Source organism: Mus pahari, chromosome 12 (assembly GCF_900095145.1).
Source record: "Mus pahari chromosome 12, PAHARI_EIJ_v1.1, whole genome shotgun sequence".
Classification (NCBI taxonomy): Eukaryota; Metazoa; Chordata; class Mammalia; order Rodentia; family Muridae; genus Mus; species Mus pahari.
The window spans coordinates 20,158,938-20,183,483 of record NC_034601.1 but is presented as its reverse complement, the minus strand read 5'-3'; the positions used below and the strand labels follow the sequence as shown (position 1 = coordinate 20,183,483).

Below are 24,546 nucleotides of genomic sequence, written 5' to 3'. Positions count from 1 at the left end.
CTATCTATCTATCATATCTATCTATCTATCTATCTATCTATCTATCTATCTATCATATCTATCTATCTATCTATCTATCTATCTATCTATCTATCTATCTATCATTCCTCTATCATCCATCTATCTATCTATCATCCCTCTATCTATCTATCTATCTATCTATCTATCTATCTATCTATCTATCATCCCTCTATCTATCTATCTATCATCCCTCTATCATCTATCTATCTATCTATCTATCTATCTATCTATCTATCTATCTATCATCTGTCTATCTACCATCTCTCTATATACAGACTTATACATGTATAGTGCATATGGGCCCATAGCTTTGTCTCATGAAAATGTTGCTCCCTTGGATGATTCTTACTCTTCATGCTTAGAACCCAAAAAGTCAGGACCCTTTCCATTCCAACAATCTTGGTTTTACATTCCTTAGATAACAGTGTGACTGACAGAGAGTACAGTAGTATATGGAACTGACAGCAGAATCCTGTAGAACATTATAACTATGAGGAAAAGTGGCTCCACTAGAAACACACACTTGTTAAGCAAGTCAGAACAGAGACTTCCCTTAAAAAGACAAAGAGGTCTGCCTCTTACCAATCCATGTGACCTTGGACCAGGTTTAGAACTTAGGATTTACTTTTTCATCCATAATATCTAGATATGAGTGACTACCTATTGTGCAGGCATGATGAAGCATGATCTATTACTAAACTATTTAATGAAGTACTTAGTCCATAATCAGTATTCCATAAATGGGTATCAGTAATTGAGGCCTGATTTTGTGCTAAGTGGAGAAAAACGGACAAGAAATGTCCCCATCTTTAAAGGTTAGGATTTCATTCATGGTAAAGAACTTCAGATTTCCCTATCTTGACTTAATTGTCTAGAACATCCTATCAATGAAATGAACATAACACTATACCAATGTCTTATACTTCGCTTCAGTATTTACGGTGATCCAACAAATATGAAATATCTTAACATCTGAACTGGCAATTGCCGATTTTACCTTTGGTTATCATTTGAGATTGGTTCCAAGTTCAAGCTCAAGCAAGAGAAGCCAAATTACCTAAGTTTTTGACATTCTGCTAGCCCCGATATTATGCTAATGTGCTCACTACTCTCAGATTTTACTGTCAATCTCCTTCAACCTGTCCTCCAAGAGCTACACATGCCCAGGAGTGGTACAAAACATCCCAACACATTTGGAGGGGACAGTGGAATGTTGTCATGTCAAACTGGATCCCTGGAAGAGATTTGGATTAAATCTTGGGTTCCTTTTTGTGACTTTTTACCTTCAAGCTCTAGTTTTTAGAGAAACAAGGATGAGTATGTGGGGAGTACATTCCTCTTCTCTCTTTTTTTCTCCTGGCATATTTTATATTGTCCACATATATTACTACATAGAAATAAGTGTATTTAGAAATGTTTACATTGTATGCATTCCTGTCTCAGGGGAAGTACACAATTTATAAGATGACAACAATAAATCAGGAACAATATTAGACACAGGAGATCTGACCACAGGGATCTCAAGGTGATAGCTGTCCCACCACCCGTCATGCTTCTGCTCTGATTCATCCCCACTGATGTGTGTGCTGTCACCCTTCCAGCTCGTTGTCTACACGGTTCTCTATGTCTGTCATTCTCAGTGTGCACTTATCTATGTCCTCTCTTTCTCCACTTACTGGAATGTGAGCCTTGGAGCAGAAGGATTTTGTCTGTTTTACTCTGTTGTTGTAACAATGTGAAATGATGTGTAAGTGTACACAGCAGGTGCTCAATAAGTACTGATGGATGAAAATTAAACTACTTCCAAAGAGGAAAGCCCTTAGTAGGTTCATGCACAACCTCTACTAAGTCTGTTTTCTCATCTCACTTAATGGTACTTCCTACCTAAGACAGAAGCTTAGCAATAAACCTTAACCTGCCCTTTCTCCTCACCCACATGTCCTCGCTGGCCCTGCAAATTTGTTAAACCTCAACTGCTCTGGTTCAGGCTCTTGTCTCCTTCCGATTGGTGCAAATGAGCCACAGTCAAATCTCCAAGCTTCCACAGAGTCAACAGCTCTCCCCACGACAGGATCCAGAATTATCCCTAACTAATATTATGGCTATGGGTCTGGAGAGATGGCTCAGTGTCTAGGAGCACTGGCTGCTTTTCAGAGAACAGGTGTCAATTTATGGCATGGCAGCTCACAACTATACTGTACATGTCCAGTTCTGAGGTATCTGACACTATCACACCTATGCACATTTTTTTTTTTTTAAAAGAAACCCATCTTGGTCTTTACTTATTTGAAAGAGCAGTGATAAATCATCTAGACATCAGTCAGCCTTTTAGTCTCATTTCTCTTTTTTAATGCACCTAGTCTATTCATACTACATGCTTTATAATCTCTGTTGGTCCTCTCCCTGTGTTCCTACTGGATTGTTGGAAATGGGTTACCTGGAACATTCACTTAATATTTAGCTCTGACACAATGTACATGAGCTAACACTTACCTGTGGCTTCAATCTCAGCAAATCGTTTTTCTTTCCATAGTATCACAAAGCTCTAGTACTAGATTCATTATCAAATTTTTAGTAGGCATTTCTGCCCTCAACTTTTAATGCTTAGTGAATATGCTTGGCTCATAATAGGCCTACAATAACCACTCAATGATTAAACAAATGGACAAAGAAGACTTAGGTTTCCAAACTAGAAATCAGTGCCCTCCCTTCTTACTTAAAAGAACACTTACAGATACAATCAGATTCCAAATTCTTACCAGCAGAGTCTAGAATTTTCCTAGCCTTACCTATACACATCCTGTGGTCTGGGTAGGGTTTCTTTTCCCTTCAAAAAGACTTTTGTGTTGAGGCCATTTCTTTCATGGACATCTTCTTATGTAATTTCCATGAGAAAGTCCACCTTGAGCCCAGTGTACCAGTGAGAATGCAGGCAGTTTGGATGGCCTCGGGCAGTGCATGCCTGGTACTTCCTAGAAATGCCAGGATCCAGAGGCAACAGTATCTCCATGGCATCTGTCTCCAGAGATGCAGAGAATCCAGGAGAGTAGGATGTGGGGTAAACTATTCCCAGAATTGCTTTAGAGGCACAAGCAAAGTTTTCTTTAGAAGCAGGGTGTCACAACAGCTGCTTGAAGACACCACACATCCAAAATTAGGAGTGGGAACCAAGTTGAATAATCAGTTAATCAGTGTCTGGCTTCCTGAACCACCTTAATGAAACAAAATGCCAAAATTCACAGATACATTGACACTCCTGCTGATGACCTAAAATAGCATCAACTTCCGACCAAGCGAGCCAATTGCTAGCTATTACATTGAACTCCTTTGTCTAAGGACATGATAACAGGGTAACCTTATTTTCAATATGAAATCCTTGTCCCTTGTTCTCTCTCTCTCTCTCTCTTCCGGTTTGCCTGTGAACTGGATCAGCTTTTTAAAAGATTCCCTAGCTTAGAAGATATCACTGAGATGGACTGCTAAAAATCAAAAGTAATAATATCCACTTGTGAAAGAAGGTAGCCTAGACTGAGACAGTGGAGTTCCTCAGCTGAAACATGAATAGCCAGGTTCAGACAAGCCTAAGATGAGAAAAGGAATGGGGATACAGGTCTCAGGTACATTCCCATCAACACTGAACACTTGTTAGACAAGCTAACTCTTTGTCTCTGCAGACATTTGACATAGGGACAAAGAGACTGATGGCAGGTCTGGATTCCCATCTACTTCCTTGGTCATTTGTGGGACCCTTCAACCAGAGGAAATGAAAATTATTCTAAGAAACAAAGGGAGACATGGGTTAGGATATTAGCGCAGATGCTGTGGTTTTACTATGACTTGAATCCCTTCTGCCAGCTGTGGTCATAGATTCAGTATATGTAGGTGTCAAAAGACAGGCTGTGGGCTCAAATAGCAACTATAACTGATAGACCTTAGGAAACATCTTTAACTTGCTTATGGCTCCATTTTATCACCTGTAAAAGAAGGACATCTGTCTCAAAGGGTTGTAGTAAAGATACATGGACAAAGCAAATTAAAGTGTTCCAAATAGATTAAGTGCTTACTCTATGTTGGTCCAGTTTTAACCAGGGATAATAGTGCAGGCTTTTAGAATAGAACTATTCTAGGGAATATCTACTGAGAGCCAAAGTCCTGATGGAGTGACATGGGACTTCTAAAAAAACATCATAGTTCCTCACTCTGCTTTTAGAAGAAAGAAAGAAACAGCAACTTAAGAATTTGTAGTTTTTCCTGGGGAATCTTACAAATCAGTAAGTAGACCAATAGGCACGTAAAACAGACATACAGACATACACACACACACACACACACACACACACACACGCACACAGGACCATGATGAGACCTACTAAAATTGTAAATGAAAGGACAATTAGAGAAAATGGAGGTCTTAAAAGTGCCTCTTAATTAGTAAAGAATACTTTTATCTTACATTCACAGGCTAACTGATTAGAAAATAAATCTGGGTCAAGACTCTAGAAGGATAAAGTCCATTTATCCTATTAATTCCCCCAATAAGGCCAAGAACACTGTGACTTAAGAAGCATCTTCTGATGGTCTATCCTCCATACTGACCACCTGGTAGGCTGATATGGGGACCACACATTAAATACACAGTCAACTTTGTGTTCCCTAATTGCTCAGTTGGGATTACAGGTGGATTTCTGAACAGGCTGGGCAACATTTGCTGGTGGAAACAGAACCCTCTGATTGGCTTGCTTGAAGCAAGGACATAGAGATCCTTTGATCAAAGTTTTAACAAAGAAAAAAAATTAACTAGGTTTTTGTCCTACCTGCAATTCTCAGCTTGGTAGTAATGTATTCTCTGTTCTGTTGAAAAACAGGCTGCCTGGATTATGCTGACACAGCCATCTACTGCATTTGCTTTATTTTTTTCTTTACATCTTAGATAAGAAAGAAGGTTATGATTCATCCTGTACCATCTGAGTCAAAATTCATTTTGTCTTTTTGTTCAATAGTTTTCTGCATTCCACATTAAAAAGCAAGAGTAGTTTGCTCAGCAAATGAGAACCCTGTGGTGTATCTTGGGGTGTTGCTTTCTCACACAGAATGAGTAAAGCCCATGTCTTAGATCCTCTAATGATATTCCAGTAACAAGAGGAACAAGCTAACACCATATAAAATCACAAAGCATTAATTCATGAAAATATCAGAGATTATGATATGCTAATTACAAATGCCATAAATCAAACTGGATGTAGCCTGGGGAGGAAATGCTAACATCTCTTTAGTTTTTGAGGCCTCTACTAATGGTTTATAACACATTTACATGTTAACTTATTTAATATTATTCTGGCAAGAGGTGTGTAAAATAGATTAGAGGTAATGATCTTCTTTGAGATAAGTAAAATAATGGAGGCCCAGAAAAGTTAAGAAAGCCTGTGATGGCGCCTCACCCCTGGCTCTTTCATTCTCTCACAATCTGCTTTAGCTCTATCTTGTTCTGGGGACTGAACTCAGAGCCTCACGTATCCTACCATTAGCTATACTGCAAGCCGAGTTACTTCTATGTCTTTGTTTTCTGGGAAATAATCTGAAGATTGCTAACATGTTCTTAGTTACCATATAAGAAAACATCCTGAGGGCAGCCCAAAACGTCAAATGGCATCAGGGGCACAGAGAAAAAGCCCCAGACTTATGCTTGGATTACTTGCCTCCAAATCAAGGGCTCATTCCTTCGTGCCATTCATCAAATGATGACTTGTTCTTTTTTATGACAGTGCTGTATCATTTACATTAAATACCAATGTCACATTGATGGTCAGCAATATTAGTATCTCTTATTTATGCCAAGTACCATTAGTGACACTGACCCCAGAAGCCCTTACGCAGAGTAAGTGTATGGAATCAGTGCTGTGCTTTGTCATAGTCCACAATCCTATTTTAATCCGATTACTTGGCACTTGATTGTTCAATGCAGTGATCTTCCTCACAAACCCTAGGGAACAGGGCTGGGGTGGGCAGCTCCAAATGAGCATAACTGGCCTTGGAAACTGACTTGTGTTACACTGGAACTCCGAAACAAACACTGTTGTAACATACAGAATGGCCATTTTCTAATCCATCTACATTTCAATAGTGTGCAGAGAAACTATGAAAAGTGGCTGAAGCAAAGGGATCATGAAGCTCTAAAGATGTCAACAGATCAAGTTGCAGATAAATCCCAACATTGCAGATAAAACCAGTAGAAAAGAGACTGGCTAACATGTTGTCATGGATGGCCTGGACAGGAAGACAGTCTGAGGAGCTGAAGGATTACAATACTGGATGCCAGGACCATTACCCATTCTACTGCCTCTAATAAAGATAACGAGTTTGACTTTCTTTTTTATTTATATTAAATTTTATTTAACATTTGAGCATTGGAGAAACAAATGAGGACTGAGGTCAGAGCTTTACAGTACTGAAGGAAACCTCTAAGAGTGTATGTATGATGGCTGATAATAGCCAGTGTTTCTGACAGAACTGTGACAAGGCCAATTATGAATATCATTAATATATATGAACAAAGTAGATTAGAAATTATTGATTTAAATAAAACACACATTAAATAATATAATGTTTATCTTATACACATGACAAAATTATGAACATATCCTCTATAGAATGAAATTTGAGAAGTTCACAAGTTATATGTTTTCTGAGCTCTAGTCTAACTTAACCAAGATCATATGACCAACCAGTAGATGCTTAAAATTTCTTTCCATGATTCCTTCCTACTGTGTCTTCATGGTTTCCATCTGCAAGACACTCCTGGACAATGCCTCTGTTAGCTTGTACTGAACACTAACAAATGATTTTTATTGCTAGGTAACAGTGGACCCAGGAACAGGACTTATACAAATGAAAGGGTTGACAGAGTCAAATGGGCTGAGATCAGCAGTGTGCAACATGAAGTAACAGTGGAAGAATTTGATACAACATGGCTGACATCAGTCACCATTATTGAGAGAATGACACAATGACCTGTCTTATGTGGCATTGGGGGCCCTGTGCTTGTTCTTGAAAAGTGTTAGCTTAGACTTGTCTGTGGGACTTAGTGTCTTATGTGGCATTGGGGATTCTATGCTTGTTCTTGAAAAGTGTTCAACCGTTTTTTTGGAGATCCTCCCAATAATAACACATCAGCACAGCATTTTATGGCCGGGAGTAAGCATCTCCTTCTATGGACCCCTCTTGAGTTTTAGCTAGCATAGCTCATTCCCTGCTGTGGCAAACTCTTGTGAATTTGATGGGGAAAAGTGGATTTTCCCTGTCAGTTGTAAACTTTTTTCTACAAAGCCTTTGGCAGAGTAGGATTTAACAAATGCCTCTCCTCTTTGGTCACTAGTGTACCTAATTTCCATTATCTCTGGAGGTATACAGTACAATGATTGGTGTTTAGTAGGTGCTCAATAAATATTTGTAGATGAATGAACCTGCTTAATTGAAAACAGAAAAGATGCCTACTAAGCATAACTCTACAGATGTTCAAACAATAGCTTGATGGTCAATTAATCATGTCTTCCAACAACCCTGATATCACTTCAACATCTGCATGGAGATCATCATCTCTGTGCTTTAGGAGACAGTCAGGAGGAAAGTTCAGGTTGTAGAGAGGAAGGGCGAACTGGGGAAAGACAGCTGTGTTCTCATTAAAACAGCTGTGATGTAAGGTCAGAAAATGCATAATCAGCATTGTGGTTTCAGGACTCAGCTTTACGCACAGGTCAATACAAGACTGTGTATGGTCTAGGAAGTAAGACTTTCTTATGCCACACATAATGGCCCACCAGTGCTTTCGCCCTCCAAAATTCAAATTGCTTCCATGACTTATGATCAAAGGATGTTGAATTATGAAGTAGGAGTTTCTTTACTTTCTTCACAATTCTGATAAAATGGATGCTGCTTACTATAATCCCATGAGTAGATATCTGTTGTTGTATCAAGTCCATATAAAATGGAGGTTCTGGGTGGTAGTTCATGGCATTGGAGGGAGCTACTTTAAGGATGACCATTTTAGAACAGCTGCTATAGACAGCTTATGTACAAATGGGGACATACTTCTTTCAATTTGATTCCCTGTCTTCTGACCCAATTCTTTTGGTACAGGAAGAAATTACAGAGGCAAGAATCTCTTGTGGGAGTCAGAGGTTACAGAGGAAACAGTGTAAAGTAAAATACGATATAGTACTTTAGGAATAAAATCTCAACTATGTAAGCTTTCCATCTACCGATTTCCTCCTGGATTTCACAGAAGACACATGGAAATGAGATCAAGTCCAAGGTTGTCAGCCCAATTTTAACCTCACTGAATGTAGCAACAACATCTCAACGCTACTCACATATTCTCCTGTGCCTTTATGTGATTAAAAAGAAAAAAAAATGATAAAATTTGGGTTATAATTCACGGCTGTGTCACTAAGTGCCTCGTGACCTCGGGGGGGGGGNGGGGGGGTTAATTTCATCTTCTCCCCATCTGTAGCAGGTCCTTAGGCATAGGTACCTTCCATGACTAATGTTTTATGATTCAAAGGTGATAGATAAATGAGTACATGAATACCCCTACTCTGCAACAACTGCCAACCTATTATTCTCATTTCTCACTTGCTAACCCATTAAGGATAGGGCAGTACTGGGAAGTAAGCACCACCCTTGCATCTATACACTCGTGAGGAAGGAGAACACGAAAGGTACAACCAGGAATATGTAAAGGGAGAGATAGAGGCAATGATATAGTTTTGTATTTGAAAATTAAGAAGATCAGGACAATGTGCATATATAGATACCAGCAAGTCATTAATTCATTATTTATAGCAGCAAATGCATTCTTATTGAGTATAGCAATGGTGTATCCAGATCAAGTTTGCAAAAACATCAAGTCCAATGTACTTCTTTACCTTTTAATGGCCCCTTCCCCATGTCTATCATCAATTTGTACTTTTTTAAAAAAATATTTTTTTTATTAAGTGTGTGTGTGTGTACAAGAATATGCAGGTATACACGTGAAGGTCAGAAGAGGATCTCAGGTGACTTCCTTTATTTTTGTCTTACTCCTGTGGAACATGGAAGTTGCTATTTTTCAGTAGGCTGGAGGGCAACAAAGAACAGCAACTCTCCTGCCTCTACCTTCGCACTCCTGCTGAGCCCTGAGGTTACAGCCATGTTGAGTGTGACTAGAATTTTGCATGTTTGCTAGGGGTCCAAACTTAGATCCTCATGTCTATTCAGCAGGCACTAGCATTGACCTAGTCATCTCTGTCGCTTTAATTTCTCTTTATCTAGAAAAAAAAATTTCTATCTATCGTTTTCAAATCGGTCTCAGTTGTATGACCTTGGATGCATGATTTGAGCTTTAATTTTCTAGAAAATGAAAAACTATCTCACAAAACTTCTAGGACCAGATTAAAAACAACAACAACAACAACAACAACAAAAAAACTATGACTCTTAGGTTTCAAATCAATGTTTTAACAGCATATTGGCTCAGTTTACTAAAAAAAAATTAGCGTATGCTATGGTGGAAGACATAAATGACTTAGTGCTATAAGCCTGAACTGCTCTGAGAAAATACTTCACAAGAAGTTATCACGATAAAGGAAATACACCTAATGTGTCTAACTAAAAACCACTGTACTCTCATGACCCATAGCTACCTTAAAAAGGGAAAAAAATAAAACCAAAAAACCAACTTTCCCCTCTGATCAATACCACCTTTTTCTAAATCACCCATTTTCTACTTTTTCTCCAACGCTGTGGTTTTGGGTTTTTACTTAATTAGGTTATTTGTGTGTGAAAACAAGACCTGAGGTCCCAGCTTTTCTAAAGGAAACTGCCCCCCTGGAGTCAGTCCCCTGTCTGTAATCAACAGGGACACTCTGGAAATAGTTTTCTTGTCACACAACAATGAAGACAATCAGGTTCAAACCACTCAGCACCTTAGTTAAGACCTGCTAAGCGACTTCCAAAGCAACCACAGGGCTCTTTGTACAGATCTGGAAGCTCAGACACAGCATGCTAACTGAGCTAAGCTGCACCATGACCAACTCAGCAACGTGCTAAGAGAGCACAATGATGTAGATGGAAGAGACTCAGGAGTCAGGTTTGAACCAGGGCCATTCTGCTTCTAGTCAGCCAGAGGAGGTAGGCTCATTATCAACTGGTTCATCTACCAAGGAAAATGAACATATTAACCCCTTCCCCAGGCTCTTGTCTAACCCAGATGATGCAAGAAGTGTGTGTGTTTTTAAATCGCCAGAAAAACTTTACTCTGACTGATATTTCTATCTCTATCCTATATCTATAGATCTCCCTGAGACAGGGTTTCGCTGTGCAGTCCTGGCAGTCCTGGAACTTACTCTGTAGACCAGGCTGGCCTCGAATTCAGAAATCTGCCTGCCTCTGCCTCCCAAGTGCTGGGATTAAAGGTGTGAGCTGCCACACCCAACCTCACTTAATCATCTGAACACAGGACTAAAACTAAATGTAGTAGACTCATTTTGAAGGTGCAGCTAAGGGTGATTTTAGATAACTAAGTCACTCAATGTCAGACATGGACACTGAATGGAAGTTGTAGTCATCTCTTAGCATATGTATATTTCACTGGCCTCCCATCAAAAAGTTGACTTTTCACCCATATTTCTCAGAGATTTCGTTCTGTCTGTTCACTACGTTAATTCTCCACACTGAATGGGAATTTACCAACTCAGCCCATGGCTCTGTTAGTATTGGCCAAGTCCATTTTACAGGTGACTCTCTTTCAGTAACTGTCAGGAAGGACCCCAGGGCTTCTTCCCTAAATCACATTTTCCAGACTCCTGAACCATACAGTCAAAGTTTGTGGATATGGTCAGTTACCAAGTGTGCCAATGAACCTAGGGAGGAATTGGACATCCGTTCTAGAGCTGATTCATGAACATCACCAGACCTCCAGTTTGATTGTAGTTGGGAAATATTTAGCACTAAATATTTAACAGGTGACATCACTTCAGGAATAACAGTATATTACCATTCCTGTCTTCTTCCTCTGGGGTTTAGCACAAGTGTCATGTCTTTGCTGCCTCATACCTTCCACTTTAGTCCAAGTATCTTTTGGAAAGAAAGTAAAGCCCAATTCCAATCAAAGTCCTGTTTCCATGTAAAGTATGTTCAGTGCCTTCCACTAGCAATCCTTCCAGTTAGTACAAGATTCTCTTACACAAGAGTTTACCATGTACTACTCTGAAAGCATAGTGATTCTTCAAATAGCCTAGGAAACAAATGTGAAATGCACACACTTCAGTCAGTGTTTTCTTTTTTTGGAATAAGACAACAGCACATAAACAATGCCAAGATAATTATATTACATGCTTAAAATACGCTGACAGATATTTTCGATCCACTCTCAGATATAGTACATCCACTTTCCGGGATTCTGCATTCCAACGGATTTGTGTTCAATCCTAGGAAGGGCTAAGTCAGAAAACTTTCATTTGGAACCACACTATGGTCACGCACAGAGACAGATGCTCAGACACACACATATACACACCTGCACACACACACACACACACACACACACACACACACACACGTATGTGAGTGCATGTGCACGTGTGACAGTTAAATTATGCTTCCTTTGCAAATGGATAGCCAACTGTGTTTCCTTTCAAAATGGATGAAAACAAAAGTCTGCTATGTAAGGCAACATGGAAGACTCACATAACCTCGAGGAGCCATTCCAGGATGGTCTCCAGCTCAACCTTTCTTTCACACTTTCCTTGAAAAATACTGAAACGAGGCAAGCTTGGAGTTGCACAGTGGTCAGGCTTGCTGCTCAGTTCTGTCATTTGATGCCTAATTTTAAAGTTCTCTTCAGGTTTTCAATCCGTCAAAAGCCGTAATGGTTTCTAGTTCTTTGCCCCTTGGTCTCTCTAAGCATCTACCCCTGGAGTGGAGGCTCCCTTCAAATATAAACACCCTTTGCTAGTTTTACACCAATACAGATTGCACCAAGGGATATGCCCTTGAGCAAAAGCTTGCAGCCTTGTTTCTACAGTCTCCATGTTCTTTCTGCTTCCTCTCTCCTCCTTCTGGATGGAAAGCAAGAGAGGACATTATCTTTCTCTGCTGGCCACACCCATGATGCAAACAGTGCTATTTCACCTTCCCTCCTCCATCTTCAGGTGGGCCCATGGCCCTCTCTTCTTCCACTCCCACAGCACCACCCTGCTGACACCTGTACTGAGATCCTCGGGCTTCTCCTGTCTGTACCCGTCGTGGCACTGCTTCTCTTCAGCCAAGATGGTGATGAGCTGTATTTAAAGAGTGGGATGCTAAAGGCAGGTCTACACCAAGTACTTCTGCTCCCAACTTGACATTGCTAAGCAGAGTTAGAGATGTCATTCAAACTATGCCCTGCAGCTATGCTCATGAACCTTCTCCACGGCACAATCCACATGGTACTAGGCTTCAGCATGCAACTCATTAGAGAAGGCCAACCCAGCCAGGGTGTAGAAGTCTTGGGCCAACTGACTCCTCCCACCTGTTGCCCAGTATTTTTCCACTTCTGCATGGGGCTTCAATTCCACTGTTTTCCCCCTTTCAAATCAAAAGTTTCTCCATTAGAAAGTGCCGTATTTCTCTATTATCTTCCCATTTCCAAATGACTTGAACTAAGATTGAAGCCTCCTTAATCTCTCCCTAATTCCTTTCTGTGGCTCCTTCGAGATCTTCCTTCCTTTCCTGAAGCTTCTCAGAACTTTGGCTGAGTGTGGATGAAGCTATGTATCCCTTGGTGTTCTTGTTGGAGTAACACACTCTAATTTTCACAGCCCCCTCTGGGACATACACACTTTCAAAGATACAACCCACGCCTGGGGCAAGCGCTGCCAGAGCAGCCTGCAGAGCCACTTCCAGGTTTGCCACATAAAGGACGTCATCTTTCAACAATCCTGTCTTCACTTACATTCTGTTTATTTTATATTTAGAAGAGAATCCTCATCATTCGTTGCCCAACTCTCCAAAGACAATTTCCCCAGTAAACCCTTTCCCTGAGTGTTTGCTCTAATCCCCTCCATCCCAGGCATGGTGCTCAGCAATACAGGCTTGGCACATGGCTTTAAACCTAGTTCTGCAGCTCGTTATTTGTTGATATTGAGCAAAATCACTTAGCATTCCTGGGCCTTAATTCTCTAACAGGAACATGATAGTAACATCTACTTCAAGGGATTACATTCTTCTGTAAGATGAAATTACACTTAATTTCTGAAGTTCATAAAATAGTACTACCATATCATAAACAGGCAGTAAAACCATGCCCGTCTCTCCTCTCCTCTCACAGTTAGCAGCCTCCACTTGGCAATGATGACTTTGTCAGCTGGTGATGCACCTTTTATTGTTACTACAAGTTAAATTTAAATCAAGTGTTATTGATAGATTTTTAATAGGGATATCTTATTTTCTTAAATAAGCTGTAAGTCTCTGGAGCTTTGGTGAACTCTGATTATTGAGCACATTCTACATGCCAAGAACTTGGCTGAGTGCTTTCTATAAATATTTCATGCATTACTCACAATCACAATGTAAGATAGAGATTGTTTCCATCCTGTAGATAAAGCAGCCCCAACGGAGGCTCACAGAACATTTTGCTCCAGTCTTTGAAACCCGTATGTCGTGAAGCTAAGGTAGTTCTAAGGGATCGTTTTTATCTGTTTTCCTGAGTGTGGAACACTTATCCATTGTTACAGTAGATACAGTTTCTCAGTTTATTACAGCAGATAATGTTGCACGATATCTGAAACACATATGCTCAGAATTCAGCTTTTCACTTTTAATATTCTTTAATTACAGACACCTTATTTTTCATTGTTAACTTATTTTTAGTTTATCTTGGATTCTAATACATACCCTCCTCCTATTACAATGAAGAGAGCACAATAAACTTTTACTATACTCTGCTTTAAGCTTTGGTTTCTGTGTTACTATTTTCCGTACATTTGTGCCAATTCTCATCATCTTTATGTTAAGCCTTATGATTTTTCTTTCTTTGGGTTAATGTTGTTTCAACAGTGAATTTCTAGTGTTGAAAGAATGCTAGCGAACATTGGTTCTACATCTTTGAATCATCAGGATGAAAAACTGGGCTCAGGTGATAAGGGAACAGCTAACAATACTGAGCTAACCGGGCGTACAGAAGGGACCAGAAACAGATTTATTTGTAAAAAATTACATTTTAAAATATTTACTTGCATACTTTGTGGTACAGAGGTGCAGGAAGTGGGCATGAAGGATGTGTAAGCCACGGTATGCTGGTGGAGGTCAAAGGACAACTCATAGGAGTCAGTTCCACTTTGCTGTGTGGGCTCTAGGGAGTAATCAGTCACCAGGCTTGGTGGCATGCACTTTTAACCTGTTGTAGTCTTGACTGGTGTCAGTGTGTCAGACGGGCAGCTAGCAGGCTTGTTCCAAGGGGAGGAAGGTAAGGTTGGCTGAACAGTTCCAGCACTCATGGACAGCTGACCCAAAATGGAAGGCAACTGCTCTTGAGGAGGCAAAAGCCTGTTCATTTCTCTACTTTGGTGGAGCCTTTACTCATTACTGAAACCCGTATCATGTTTCTCTCCACATCCTTCAAGAACCTACTCAGAAAGCACTTTGTGATAAGACTATCACAAAACAGAGAAGGAACATTTTAGAAAATATTATACCAACTTAATGGGTAACTCAGTATCTCTTCAATGTAATAATCAAACTTGTCTCCTATTTTACACATTTTAATATGTTGGAGTTTTAAAATTATTTTCCCAGAAATAAATTTACTTAGATGCTACAAAAATATCATTCTTTAGAGACTGAAGGAAAAACAACCTCTATATTACTATTGTTGAAGATCTGTCCCATCTGACCTGAGCTTTCATAGGACTCTCACTTCTCCTCTATGCACTCAGAATCACTTGTGTGTTTATCACATCCCTTTTGCATTGCAAATTCCCTTGAAAAGTTGCGTCCATAGCAGCTCACAAATGACACATACCTCCTACTTATACTAATAGACTGGAAGAACAACATCACTGTTCATAAGTTTTCATAGGTTTGAAGAGAAAAGAAGTGCAAACCAGAAAGATAATTTTTTTCCTCCTCAACTCAGTTATGGTAAGACCTGAAAATACAGTCAAGCTACATCAGATTCCAAGTATTATACATAAATATTTAGAGCTACTTGGACACACAATGATAAATCTTTGCCTGGCGCCAAGCTAATAAATTGGCAAAATTATGTGTTGATTTTACATGTCCAATAACTCTACAAACCACTGTGGTTCATGGTGGTCTACTCAGACATGCACACTGGTATGTGGATAACAGATGCAGCAGATGTGAACACTATACCAGAGGAGTTGATAACAGTCCTCACTGCTCCCTAGGGAAATGGAAATAAGGAATTTACTTCGAAAGTCGGCTCTACTCCCCACTCACCAAAGTAATCATCAGCGGGTGGATTTTCCATGTCATACAGCATCTTCTTGGTCAGATGTTCGAGCTCATCTTCTGGGCGGAATGATGGGGGAACTGAAGGAGATCCCATAGGCCCAGGGTAGCCACTCTGAAAGGAAGAAAGCATATAACCATTTAATTGTAATCTAGACATCCACTACAGCAATCCACTTAACCAAGGAGCATTTGTCCTGGGGAGGAGTAGGTTAGGTGCATCCAACAGTCTAACCTTTGGCATTTCACTTTATTTACTTCTTTTTTTAAGATGAGTCTATCACACTTTAGAATCTGTGTACCCAATAGTAGGAATCTAATATTTCAATAACTGCTGAGAAGTTGACATGTTATCACTTGTGTATTAATTAGCAAGATGACCAATAAAGACAATACAATCCAGAGGAAAGTCTGCAGGCACATCCATAAAGACGGTAGAAAGTGCACTGTCAGGAGTTAACGGAAGTTTCCAAGGAAAGAATGCCGAGAAAGAGAAAAAATACATAAGAATTCTTAAACTCAAGGGGGGAAAAAACTCAGGTACAATAAAAAAGCTCTCAGCCACTGTGTTTTCCTGTTCAAATACGTTTAAGATGGGAAATAAGATGAACCTTATTGGTCCTGGGATCTAGAAGGAGAAGAGTTTCTGTCCCAGTTAAGGAAGCTGCACAATTTCCCTTTCTAGAGCTGTAAGTAGGTAGACATGAGATAGGATGAAGTAGCCGATAGTGTTCGCATAGGCAGGTGAGACTGAAGAACTGCAGTGTTAGAGGATGGGAATTCAGGCCAGAACAAACGTGAGACAATCAATGAAAATCACAACACGTGCAAAGAAGGGAAGGTCAGATGTTAGCAGCAAAGTAGCTTCATGCTACAGAAAACTTACACTCACATACACATAGGGAGCTCACTAGATTTCCCTTTCCTACATTTTAACATGTCATTATCAATCCAGAATCTTTAATTAGGAAATAAAAAACGATAGTTTAGACATGGGAAAAGCCCTGGTCACTGTCAGTGGGAAGAGAGGTAGAGAGTGTGCTCGCTTGGTGTTCACACTCTTGCAACAGTTGGCTGGGACTCACTCTTCAGCATCACAGAAGAGTAAATCCTACAAAGCCCAAAGCTTTGGATTCATTCTCCCACCATGTTCAATAAATATAAGGAGTCATCAGGCATGAAAATTCTGTAAACTATACATGTCTTCCAAGATGTTATCATGCCTAATTCCAGTTTTACGTATTTAAGTGATGTCGAAGGCATGGAATGCCTTCACAACATAAATAAGACTTCATTGGTGGTGTTTTAGTCCTTTGTCTATACGATTTTTCTAGTGTTTGAGATATACATAAATGTGAAGTAGAGACATGCAGAAAGTAAAGAGCCCAAGAAACACTTTGGTAGACCACTACTCTGGTTCTCAGAGGATTTTATTCCCCGTTAGAATATTTACTTTAGAAACAGGAAAGTAGTGGACAGAGCATGGCCTGTGCCAGCTACTCTCTTCTTTGTGAGACAGGAAAGCTGAAAAGCCAAAAGATCAGGGCAGGGCTAGTTATGGTGACATCAGGTCAAGACACCATGCTGGACCAACTCATCTATCCAACAATCATTATAGATTAGATCTAGAGCAACTTCTCAACTGCAGATGTTATTTTGCACTAAAAGCATTGTAGTATACCTTAAAGAAACTACTGAGTTGCTGATTTTTAGTGTATCCTTTCATTCTTTTTCACTAATTTTTACTAGTTCTTTGAGAATTATAATGTATTTTGATCCTACTTATCCCACCCCAAATCACCCCAGATTCATCCTACGTCCCTACCCATTTAACTTTTAACATCCCTTTTAAAAAAAAAATCAAGCAAATATGTGATACACATATACCCTTAGGTGTTGGGTTTACAACAGGAGTATGGTTGACCTACCATGGCCTACACAGTTAAACAGTGAAGATGGAAAAGGGGTCAGTTGCTTTCCTTCAGGTGTGCAATAAAAGGTGAGGCTGAGCCCAGATTATGCTAGCATCTAAACCCAAATTCCACCCATGCACATTCCTCCCAACCAGGTATCGTTTAATATTGTTTTAGCCTAGGTTTCAATAAACACGGGGTAAACAATTAAATCTATCTTCCACAAAACTAATTCAGAAATTTAGATTTCCTACCTTTAGCACTTACATTTCAAAAAAAGACTAATCTCAAAGTAGTTTTATCAGTATTTCACAGATGTGGAAAGACCATTCTTTGTATTCTTCAAATATTCTTGCCTAGTTGCCAAATTTAGAAAGGTTCTTTTTCATTTAAATTCTACTTTTTGTATTAATATAATACAAATATCATATATTAATGTTATCAGACTTACGGTGATATGTCCTGATAAACTCATTTGTAAGTTGAAAACATTATAAACCAAAGGAGCCTTTGATGTGCCTCACACACTGGTATAACAATGGACTATAAGCACTGGCTGTCATGTGCTATATGGCCCAGTGAGAGCTGTGCCCCAGTGCCACCGCACAGCATCTTAAGAGAATATTATTAGCTCGGGAGGAAAAAAAAAAAAAAAACACCCTAGATCTGTATGCTTTCTATAGAATGGATGCCTGATTTCAAAACAAAGCTGAAAAACACCCAGTGGAACCCCAGTTAAGCAAGGAACAGAATCTGCTCCATTAGTTGTTATGAGAAAGGATCTAGATGATTTCATGGTATTTCTGAATTTTGTCTACAAAACTCTCCTACCTTCCCATCCAGTGTCTAATGCTTACCACCTGTAGAATAAATGCTGGGAAACCACGAGAGTGTTCAAGTAAGAGGTGGCTTTTACCCCAAGGAAGAGCGCCCAGGACATTGAGTTCAATCCTGTAAGAAGTTCAGTATTTTACTTCTCACTCTGATAGGGAGATTATCTCTGCAATTTCTCCCTTCTAATAGAGGTTAGTGCTTATGATGTCTGAAGGACACCAAAAACTGTGTTCAACTCATTAATTTTCAAATGGGAAATTCATAGCACAGTTTAGGGTAAAAGCATACAATTGTAATATGTGAAAGAGTCACTGGGATGGGATGATTCCCACTGCTTTCAGAGTTCGTGCTTCCGAAGTAGAAATGTGAGCAGTGGTGGTGAAGTGTTTGCTATGCTTCAAGGACCCCTCACTTGCATGACTGTTTCCAAGGCACTTGCCTTCACATACAAATAATCTTAGATGCTTAGATGATGGCCCTGTTTGACAGGCAAACCGGCTTTAAGGATGAGAAAACTGCACAGGTCAAGTGGGTAAGTAAGCACTCCTGTGGTAGACCATCTCTGAGAACCAGCAGATCAGACTCCATGGTGAGCCAAGTTTGTATATGTGCTACAATGCAATGCCTCTCGATGTTGTCTACTGGTGTCTTCAAGCCCTTCCAGCTGCATTATCTAACAGCAACTTAGATTTATATCTATTAACTCTAGTATAAGTCAAGATTTTTATGTACATAAAGGAAAGTTTACTGCTCAGTGTGGAACAAATTAAATCAGCCTATCTTTCTCTGGGGAAAAAAAAAGATGATCTTTTAAATACTCATATTAATCAGCAGTATGTGTGTTTTTTGAAATGTATGAATGACTTTGTAAAGGCATAGGAGCATCATAGGCCACACAGGTGAGATGTCAAGTGGACAGGTTTCAGACAACTCCAAACTTTCTTAACATACACTTCCTAAGAAATTGCTAAGTGCCAAGAACTGCAAATACCAATTCCAATTAAGTTTCTACCTCTGACAACTTCAAAGAGTTGTAGAAGAATAAGACCCACAGTAGACAGTCACAAAAATGTGTAGAGACTAAGATACAGGCATGATTCCAATGTTCCGATGTGCCAGGAGAAGGCTGCTGAAGACAAGAACCTTTGTTTTTGAAGGATAGATTATATTTCATAAGACTGAGAAAGGAAGAGAAAAGGAAGGACACACAGGAACAATGTGTATGGAAAAAATGGAGAAATGGAGAAGGGAAAAGAGCCATAAGGAAGACAGCAGTCAATGCCAGGTCTTCATTTTAGCTGAGAGAACACCATGAGATTTTACATCACAAGGTTATTTACAAATGCAATCAGGACTGGCTGGCAGCTCAACATGCACTCTTGTCTCTAGGCACACAGGAAGCATCTCTGATTCCCAGTTTGAAGTTGCCATGTGAGGCACAAGAAGGTAGGGGCGTAGTCTTTCAGTTACTGGAAAATGAAGAGGATTCTACCTCATAGGCCGAGTTACTTCACACTGTAAGAGGGAACATGGGAACTGATAAACTAAAAAGTCAGTGCTGAAAGTCATGGGAAACTGAGTGGGATTATTCTATTTATGTATTTGTCTATTTCCAAGTGTCTGTGTGTGTGTGTGTGTGTGTGTCAGATAAAGGATCCAATTATCTACTTGGTCTGATCTGCACTGCTACATTGTTGCCCAGGTAACTGTCATTAGAAAACACATATGATGCTAAATGTACAGTCATATGCAGGTCTACATTTTTTGCTAAGTAGTATGGGACTATTATGGGTGGTATTGCATAATAATGAAAAAATACAAAAGGACAGAATCCTTTCTGAACAAGGAAAATTGTCACAATAACAATAAGGCAAATAGCAACTGCTATCCAGCATAGTCACATTACATTTCATTATGCTTGATGCATTTGGCACTGTCTTATACAGGATTAAGTATATTATTACATGGTCACAAATATCTGACTATTCAGGGCATCTTTACTATTTTTCTGCCTTTTTGACTAAAGGTCTTTATGGAATTGTTTTCATTTCTTGGGTCTCAGTTTCTTCACGCATAAAAATACATTCTCAAAGACTGCTTGATTCTTCAACTCACTGTGTTTGTCACCATAATATAGCATGTGTCATTGTCCATCTTGAGAGTGAAATAACATGTCTCTATATTTAGAGGTATTTTGTAGTCTGCAAAAATAGATGCACACTGAGTCAGTGGAAACCTCATTAGTATAGAGGTTTCCATTATAAGAGGACATAAACCACTTGTCAGCATCCTTTGAGGCATCTCGGGCTTCACTCGGTGTTCTGAGTCTGAGTAAGCTCTGGGCAGCCTGCAGGGCTTCTGCAGCCTACTGAACTTTCACTACGCTTGGGTTACGACATCAAGAACCTAGGAAGGTTAACCACTCTATCCTCCTTGCCCTTTTCTTACATAGAAAAGGAAAGTTTCCACCAACACGCATATTTGGTGCTATGTAGCCAAACTGGCCTGAACCTATCTATGCAGCCCAAATTGACCTCAAAGCTATCGCCCTCCTGCCTCAGCCTCACAAGAGGTAGATGATAGGTATGAGCAACTCGCCATCTCTTCTGAAGAAGGGGGACATATGATAAAGAGCCCTCACTGAGATGCCGAGTGGAGGTTCCCAGGTCAGTACCCCTCCCTTCAATGAAGCTTCCTAATGACAATGTAGCTCAGTGTTCTAAAGATCCTTGTGATGAAACAGTCTCTGTCAATGGATCAGTCTCTCAACTGTCAATGGATCAGCCTCTCAACTGTCAATGGATCAGCCTCTCAAGTTACTGAGGAGGACCTTGCTGCTGGTCATTTTTCCTCTGTGTCCTTACCTGCTGTTGATTTCTTATCTACAAAGTACTACACAATTGAACTTAGTGAGTCTGAATCTTACCAGAACAGCACTGCTCAGGCAAATAAAGCTGCAGGAAAAAGCAGCCAAAATATACTGAAAGATTCCATGATAATGAATACTCTATCATTTTGGGTAGCAGAGATGCAGTTTTTCTTGTCCATTTGTAATGGTGTACAAGAGGTTCCTTCTCTCAAAAGGAAAATGACTTCAATTATATGTTCTTGTAAAAAGAAACACTGAAATTATCTTCTTTTCAAAAGGTAGAATTAGCCCCATTTTAGAGCTGAAAGCCTGCTAGAAAAAAAAATATGTCTATATTTCTGATAGCCCCCCTCCCTGTCCCCAGCATTTAGCTGTATCAAGCATCCACTTCTCAATTTCCTATGGCTGCTTCCACTTCTAGAGTCTTACTGGATGTCCCGTTGACTATTAATGCCTCACTGTGCAAAGGGATGATGTATCCTTTCTGGCTGAGGGCAGAGGGTCCACTGGGATACCTGTTGTGTTTCAGTGGTGGGCCATGGAGAAGTCATGTGGTAGGAGAGGGATCTACACAAGTATTGCTAGGCAGAACCCATAACCTCTTTGTCACACTCTTGTTCCTAAGCCAAAGCTGCAGTCATAGGAGAGGACCGATGAATCTGTATTTCCGAAAGGTGGGCTTACTGAAAAGCTACTACAACCAAGGGCAAGGCTGGGCATCCACGAGGAAGTTGCAGCGCTAGTACAGCCAGGTTCTGTGACCATCTAACAAGTCAAAGTGGCTCTCATGCCCCACAGTTATCACCCTTAGTCTCCCACGTCAGAGGTAATAGCCCCAAGAATGCCTATGCTGACTTTGAGTCCTGATACCTTTTAATCCCTTAGGATTTTCTATTACTGACCTTCTCATTTATAAGCTGAAGAGTAGCTCATCTAATTCATACAAAGAAGCACTGTATATATAGCACTAAGTCCAGCTGTTCAGTTACTGGAGAAGACATTTAGAGCTCCAAGGCAATCAATGTTCTTGAAGAACAAAGTAAAGCTCTTGCTCACTGGTCTTTGCAGTGATCCCCACCTTTCTGTCAGGGTCATAGTCTTGATTTTCAGAGAATGTTTTACCAATTTACATAATAATTATGAGGACTTTTGAAAATAGGCCTCCCGATACTAAGGTTAGTAAATGCATGTTTTGTTGGACCTCCAAACTTTTAACCTTCCTAAATATAATACCTTTGACACTGAAACGTACGTCAGTGGCATAAGGTTCATATTAGATGGAGAATGGAGTAACGTTTCTGTCCCTTTCCTGTTTTTCCAGGCATCTAAGCCACAAATAATGATGCCACACCACCCAGGAGAGAAGAACTAGAAAAAAAACAAAACAAAACAACAACAACAAAAAACAACTAGTGGGTACCTCCATTGACAGATGCAGAAAAATTGATGACAAAGCCCTGTGACACAGGCATCACCCTAATGCTCCTGTTCTTATGCCTCCCAGCATGCCTCCTGAGGAGAAAGCAAGCCCACCTTGGGAGTGAGAGGATCCCTTCCAATTTGTTCTACAGGAGGCTAATGGAACCTATTCCTATAAAACCAGGATGGGGACAATTACTATAGTCTCTAGCCTACCACTTAGACTTTATACCTCATGGAATTAGATTTGCCATTAACAAGGACATCTCTTCATTTATTTTCACCCAACAAAGATGGATGACACAGAATTCTGATGAATGGAATGAACTGTCTGTGGCTGCATTTTTCAAATTAAACCATTTCCTTGCTTGTGCCCTACCTAGGTGGCAATGGCTTCCTAGAGGAAAAGGTTTCGTCTTCTTTTGGTGGCCTGAAAAAGTACAGTAGCCATTTAATCCTTTATTGTGAAGAAAGACTTCATAGCATGTGTTATTCCATTAGGTACACAGGGATGGGGGGATGCTCTTGATTTGAAGGTACACCAATTCATTCATTCATTCATTCATTCATTCATTCATTCATTGAGATAGGGTCTCATAAAATCTAGGCTGATATAACACTTGCCTGGCTTTAATCTCCTGATCCTCTTTCCTCCATCACCCAGTGCCCAGGTGCAGGCATGGCAGTGTATACCACTGCATCTGGGAAGAAGCTACACCTTTAAGAGACAGATGCCATAGTTTGTCTGTTACCTGTCCTATAGCCTTGACGCTGTTTCTAACACGCTGTCTGTTCAGAATGAGTTTTCCCTAGTCACTTGTTATTAGGTATTTAGATTGCCCATGTTTCTTGCTATTATAATTTTCAGAGTATATTAAAATAGTGTATAGCATACATGAGAAACTATGAACATCAAAACAAAACAAAATACTAGAAGCCCAGCAAAGTATCAGTGATGGAATATAAGTAGTTTATTTTAAAATAATTTAACTAGAATGTAGTAAAGTTAATGGCTTTTGGAAAATAACAAATGTGCTTTTCAAACCATAGGGTTCCAGACTCCTCTTCAGAGTTTTTGGTATGAGACCAGGCCAGCCAAGGGAATCCAGACAGAGGATAGGTTGAGAAAGCGGAAGGCCTGAGCTTTTCAGTCTTCTATGTACAGAAACACTTTCCCACTACGCAAGTGGTTTCTAGCTAGTGGAAGTGACAGATGCCTGAACGTGACACAAGACACTGAAATAACATGCAAATCTGTTTTCAGTTTTAATATGCAAATACGGTGCTTGGCACATCACTTTCCATGGCTGAGGTAAATTTCTGTTTTTGAGATTTTTCGTGGGAAACGCAAACCAGCAAACAAATGGTTAACCCCCCACATTTCACCTAACTGGAGGTGGTTTTCATTTGAGTCAGAGAGGTATCTTGCTCAGCAATCCAAGGCACCTGGATGGCAGAGAAAGGCCAATGCTTTGTTCTGTGAAAATGCCACCGTCTACATACAAACAACTTTGCCCTCTGACAGGTGATCTTGTTGGATGCCCTAGACTGCAGGGATGTAACCAAGGTGCCTAAGAGGGAATAACAGGAAAAAAATGTTTTCGTGTTTGACCGATGAAAAGCAAATCACAAATGTTCAGCCTTGTGGGGAGATGAACAACTGGTCCGAGAGAACATGGTGAAGTAGTGAGAAGGCCTTGTTCGCAGGTATCTCTGCAGTAGGGAGACTGCAGGCTCAACTAAAGCTGCGGTAAATTAGCGATTTAAGGCTGCATAAATCTTAGGGACCCGTGCGGTATCAGGGCAAACACCATGATGCCTGTGATCTGTCCAGCTCAGCAATTTAGAATTTGGTCAGGAAATCAAGGCATGTGAAGGAAAAACAAAAGGACAAAGAAAAGCAATCAGTGTGGCTAAGGTGCGTAATGCCTGCATTCTAGATAGACAATTCTTACTTCTGCTTTAACTCTATACCCACTAATCAACAATTGACACCCGGAG

The 24,546-nt window shown here is 40.0% G+C and overlaps 1 protein-coding gene across 7 annotated transcripts in view; it reads right to left on the bottom strand.

Moving 5' to 3' along the window:
- Positions 1 to 24,546, bottom strand: part of Lpp (LIM domain containing preferred translocation partner in lipoma) — a 599,010-nt gene that overhangs the window by 131,511 nt on the left and 442,953 nt on the right. For all 7 annotated transcript variants that reach the window (XM_029544361.1, XM_029544363.1, XM_029544362.1 and 4 more), the window contains one exon: positions 15,499 to 15,625. In XM_029544361.1, coding sequence (XP_029400221.1) covers positions 15,499 to 15,625 — 127 coding nt within the window. The remainder of the gene's footprint in view (positions 1 to 15,498; positions 15,626 to 24,546) is intronic.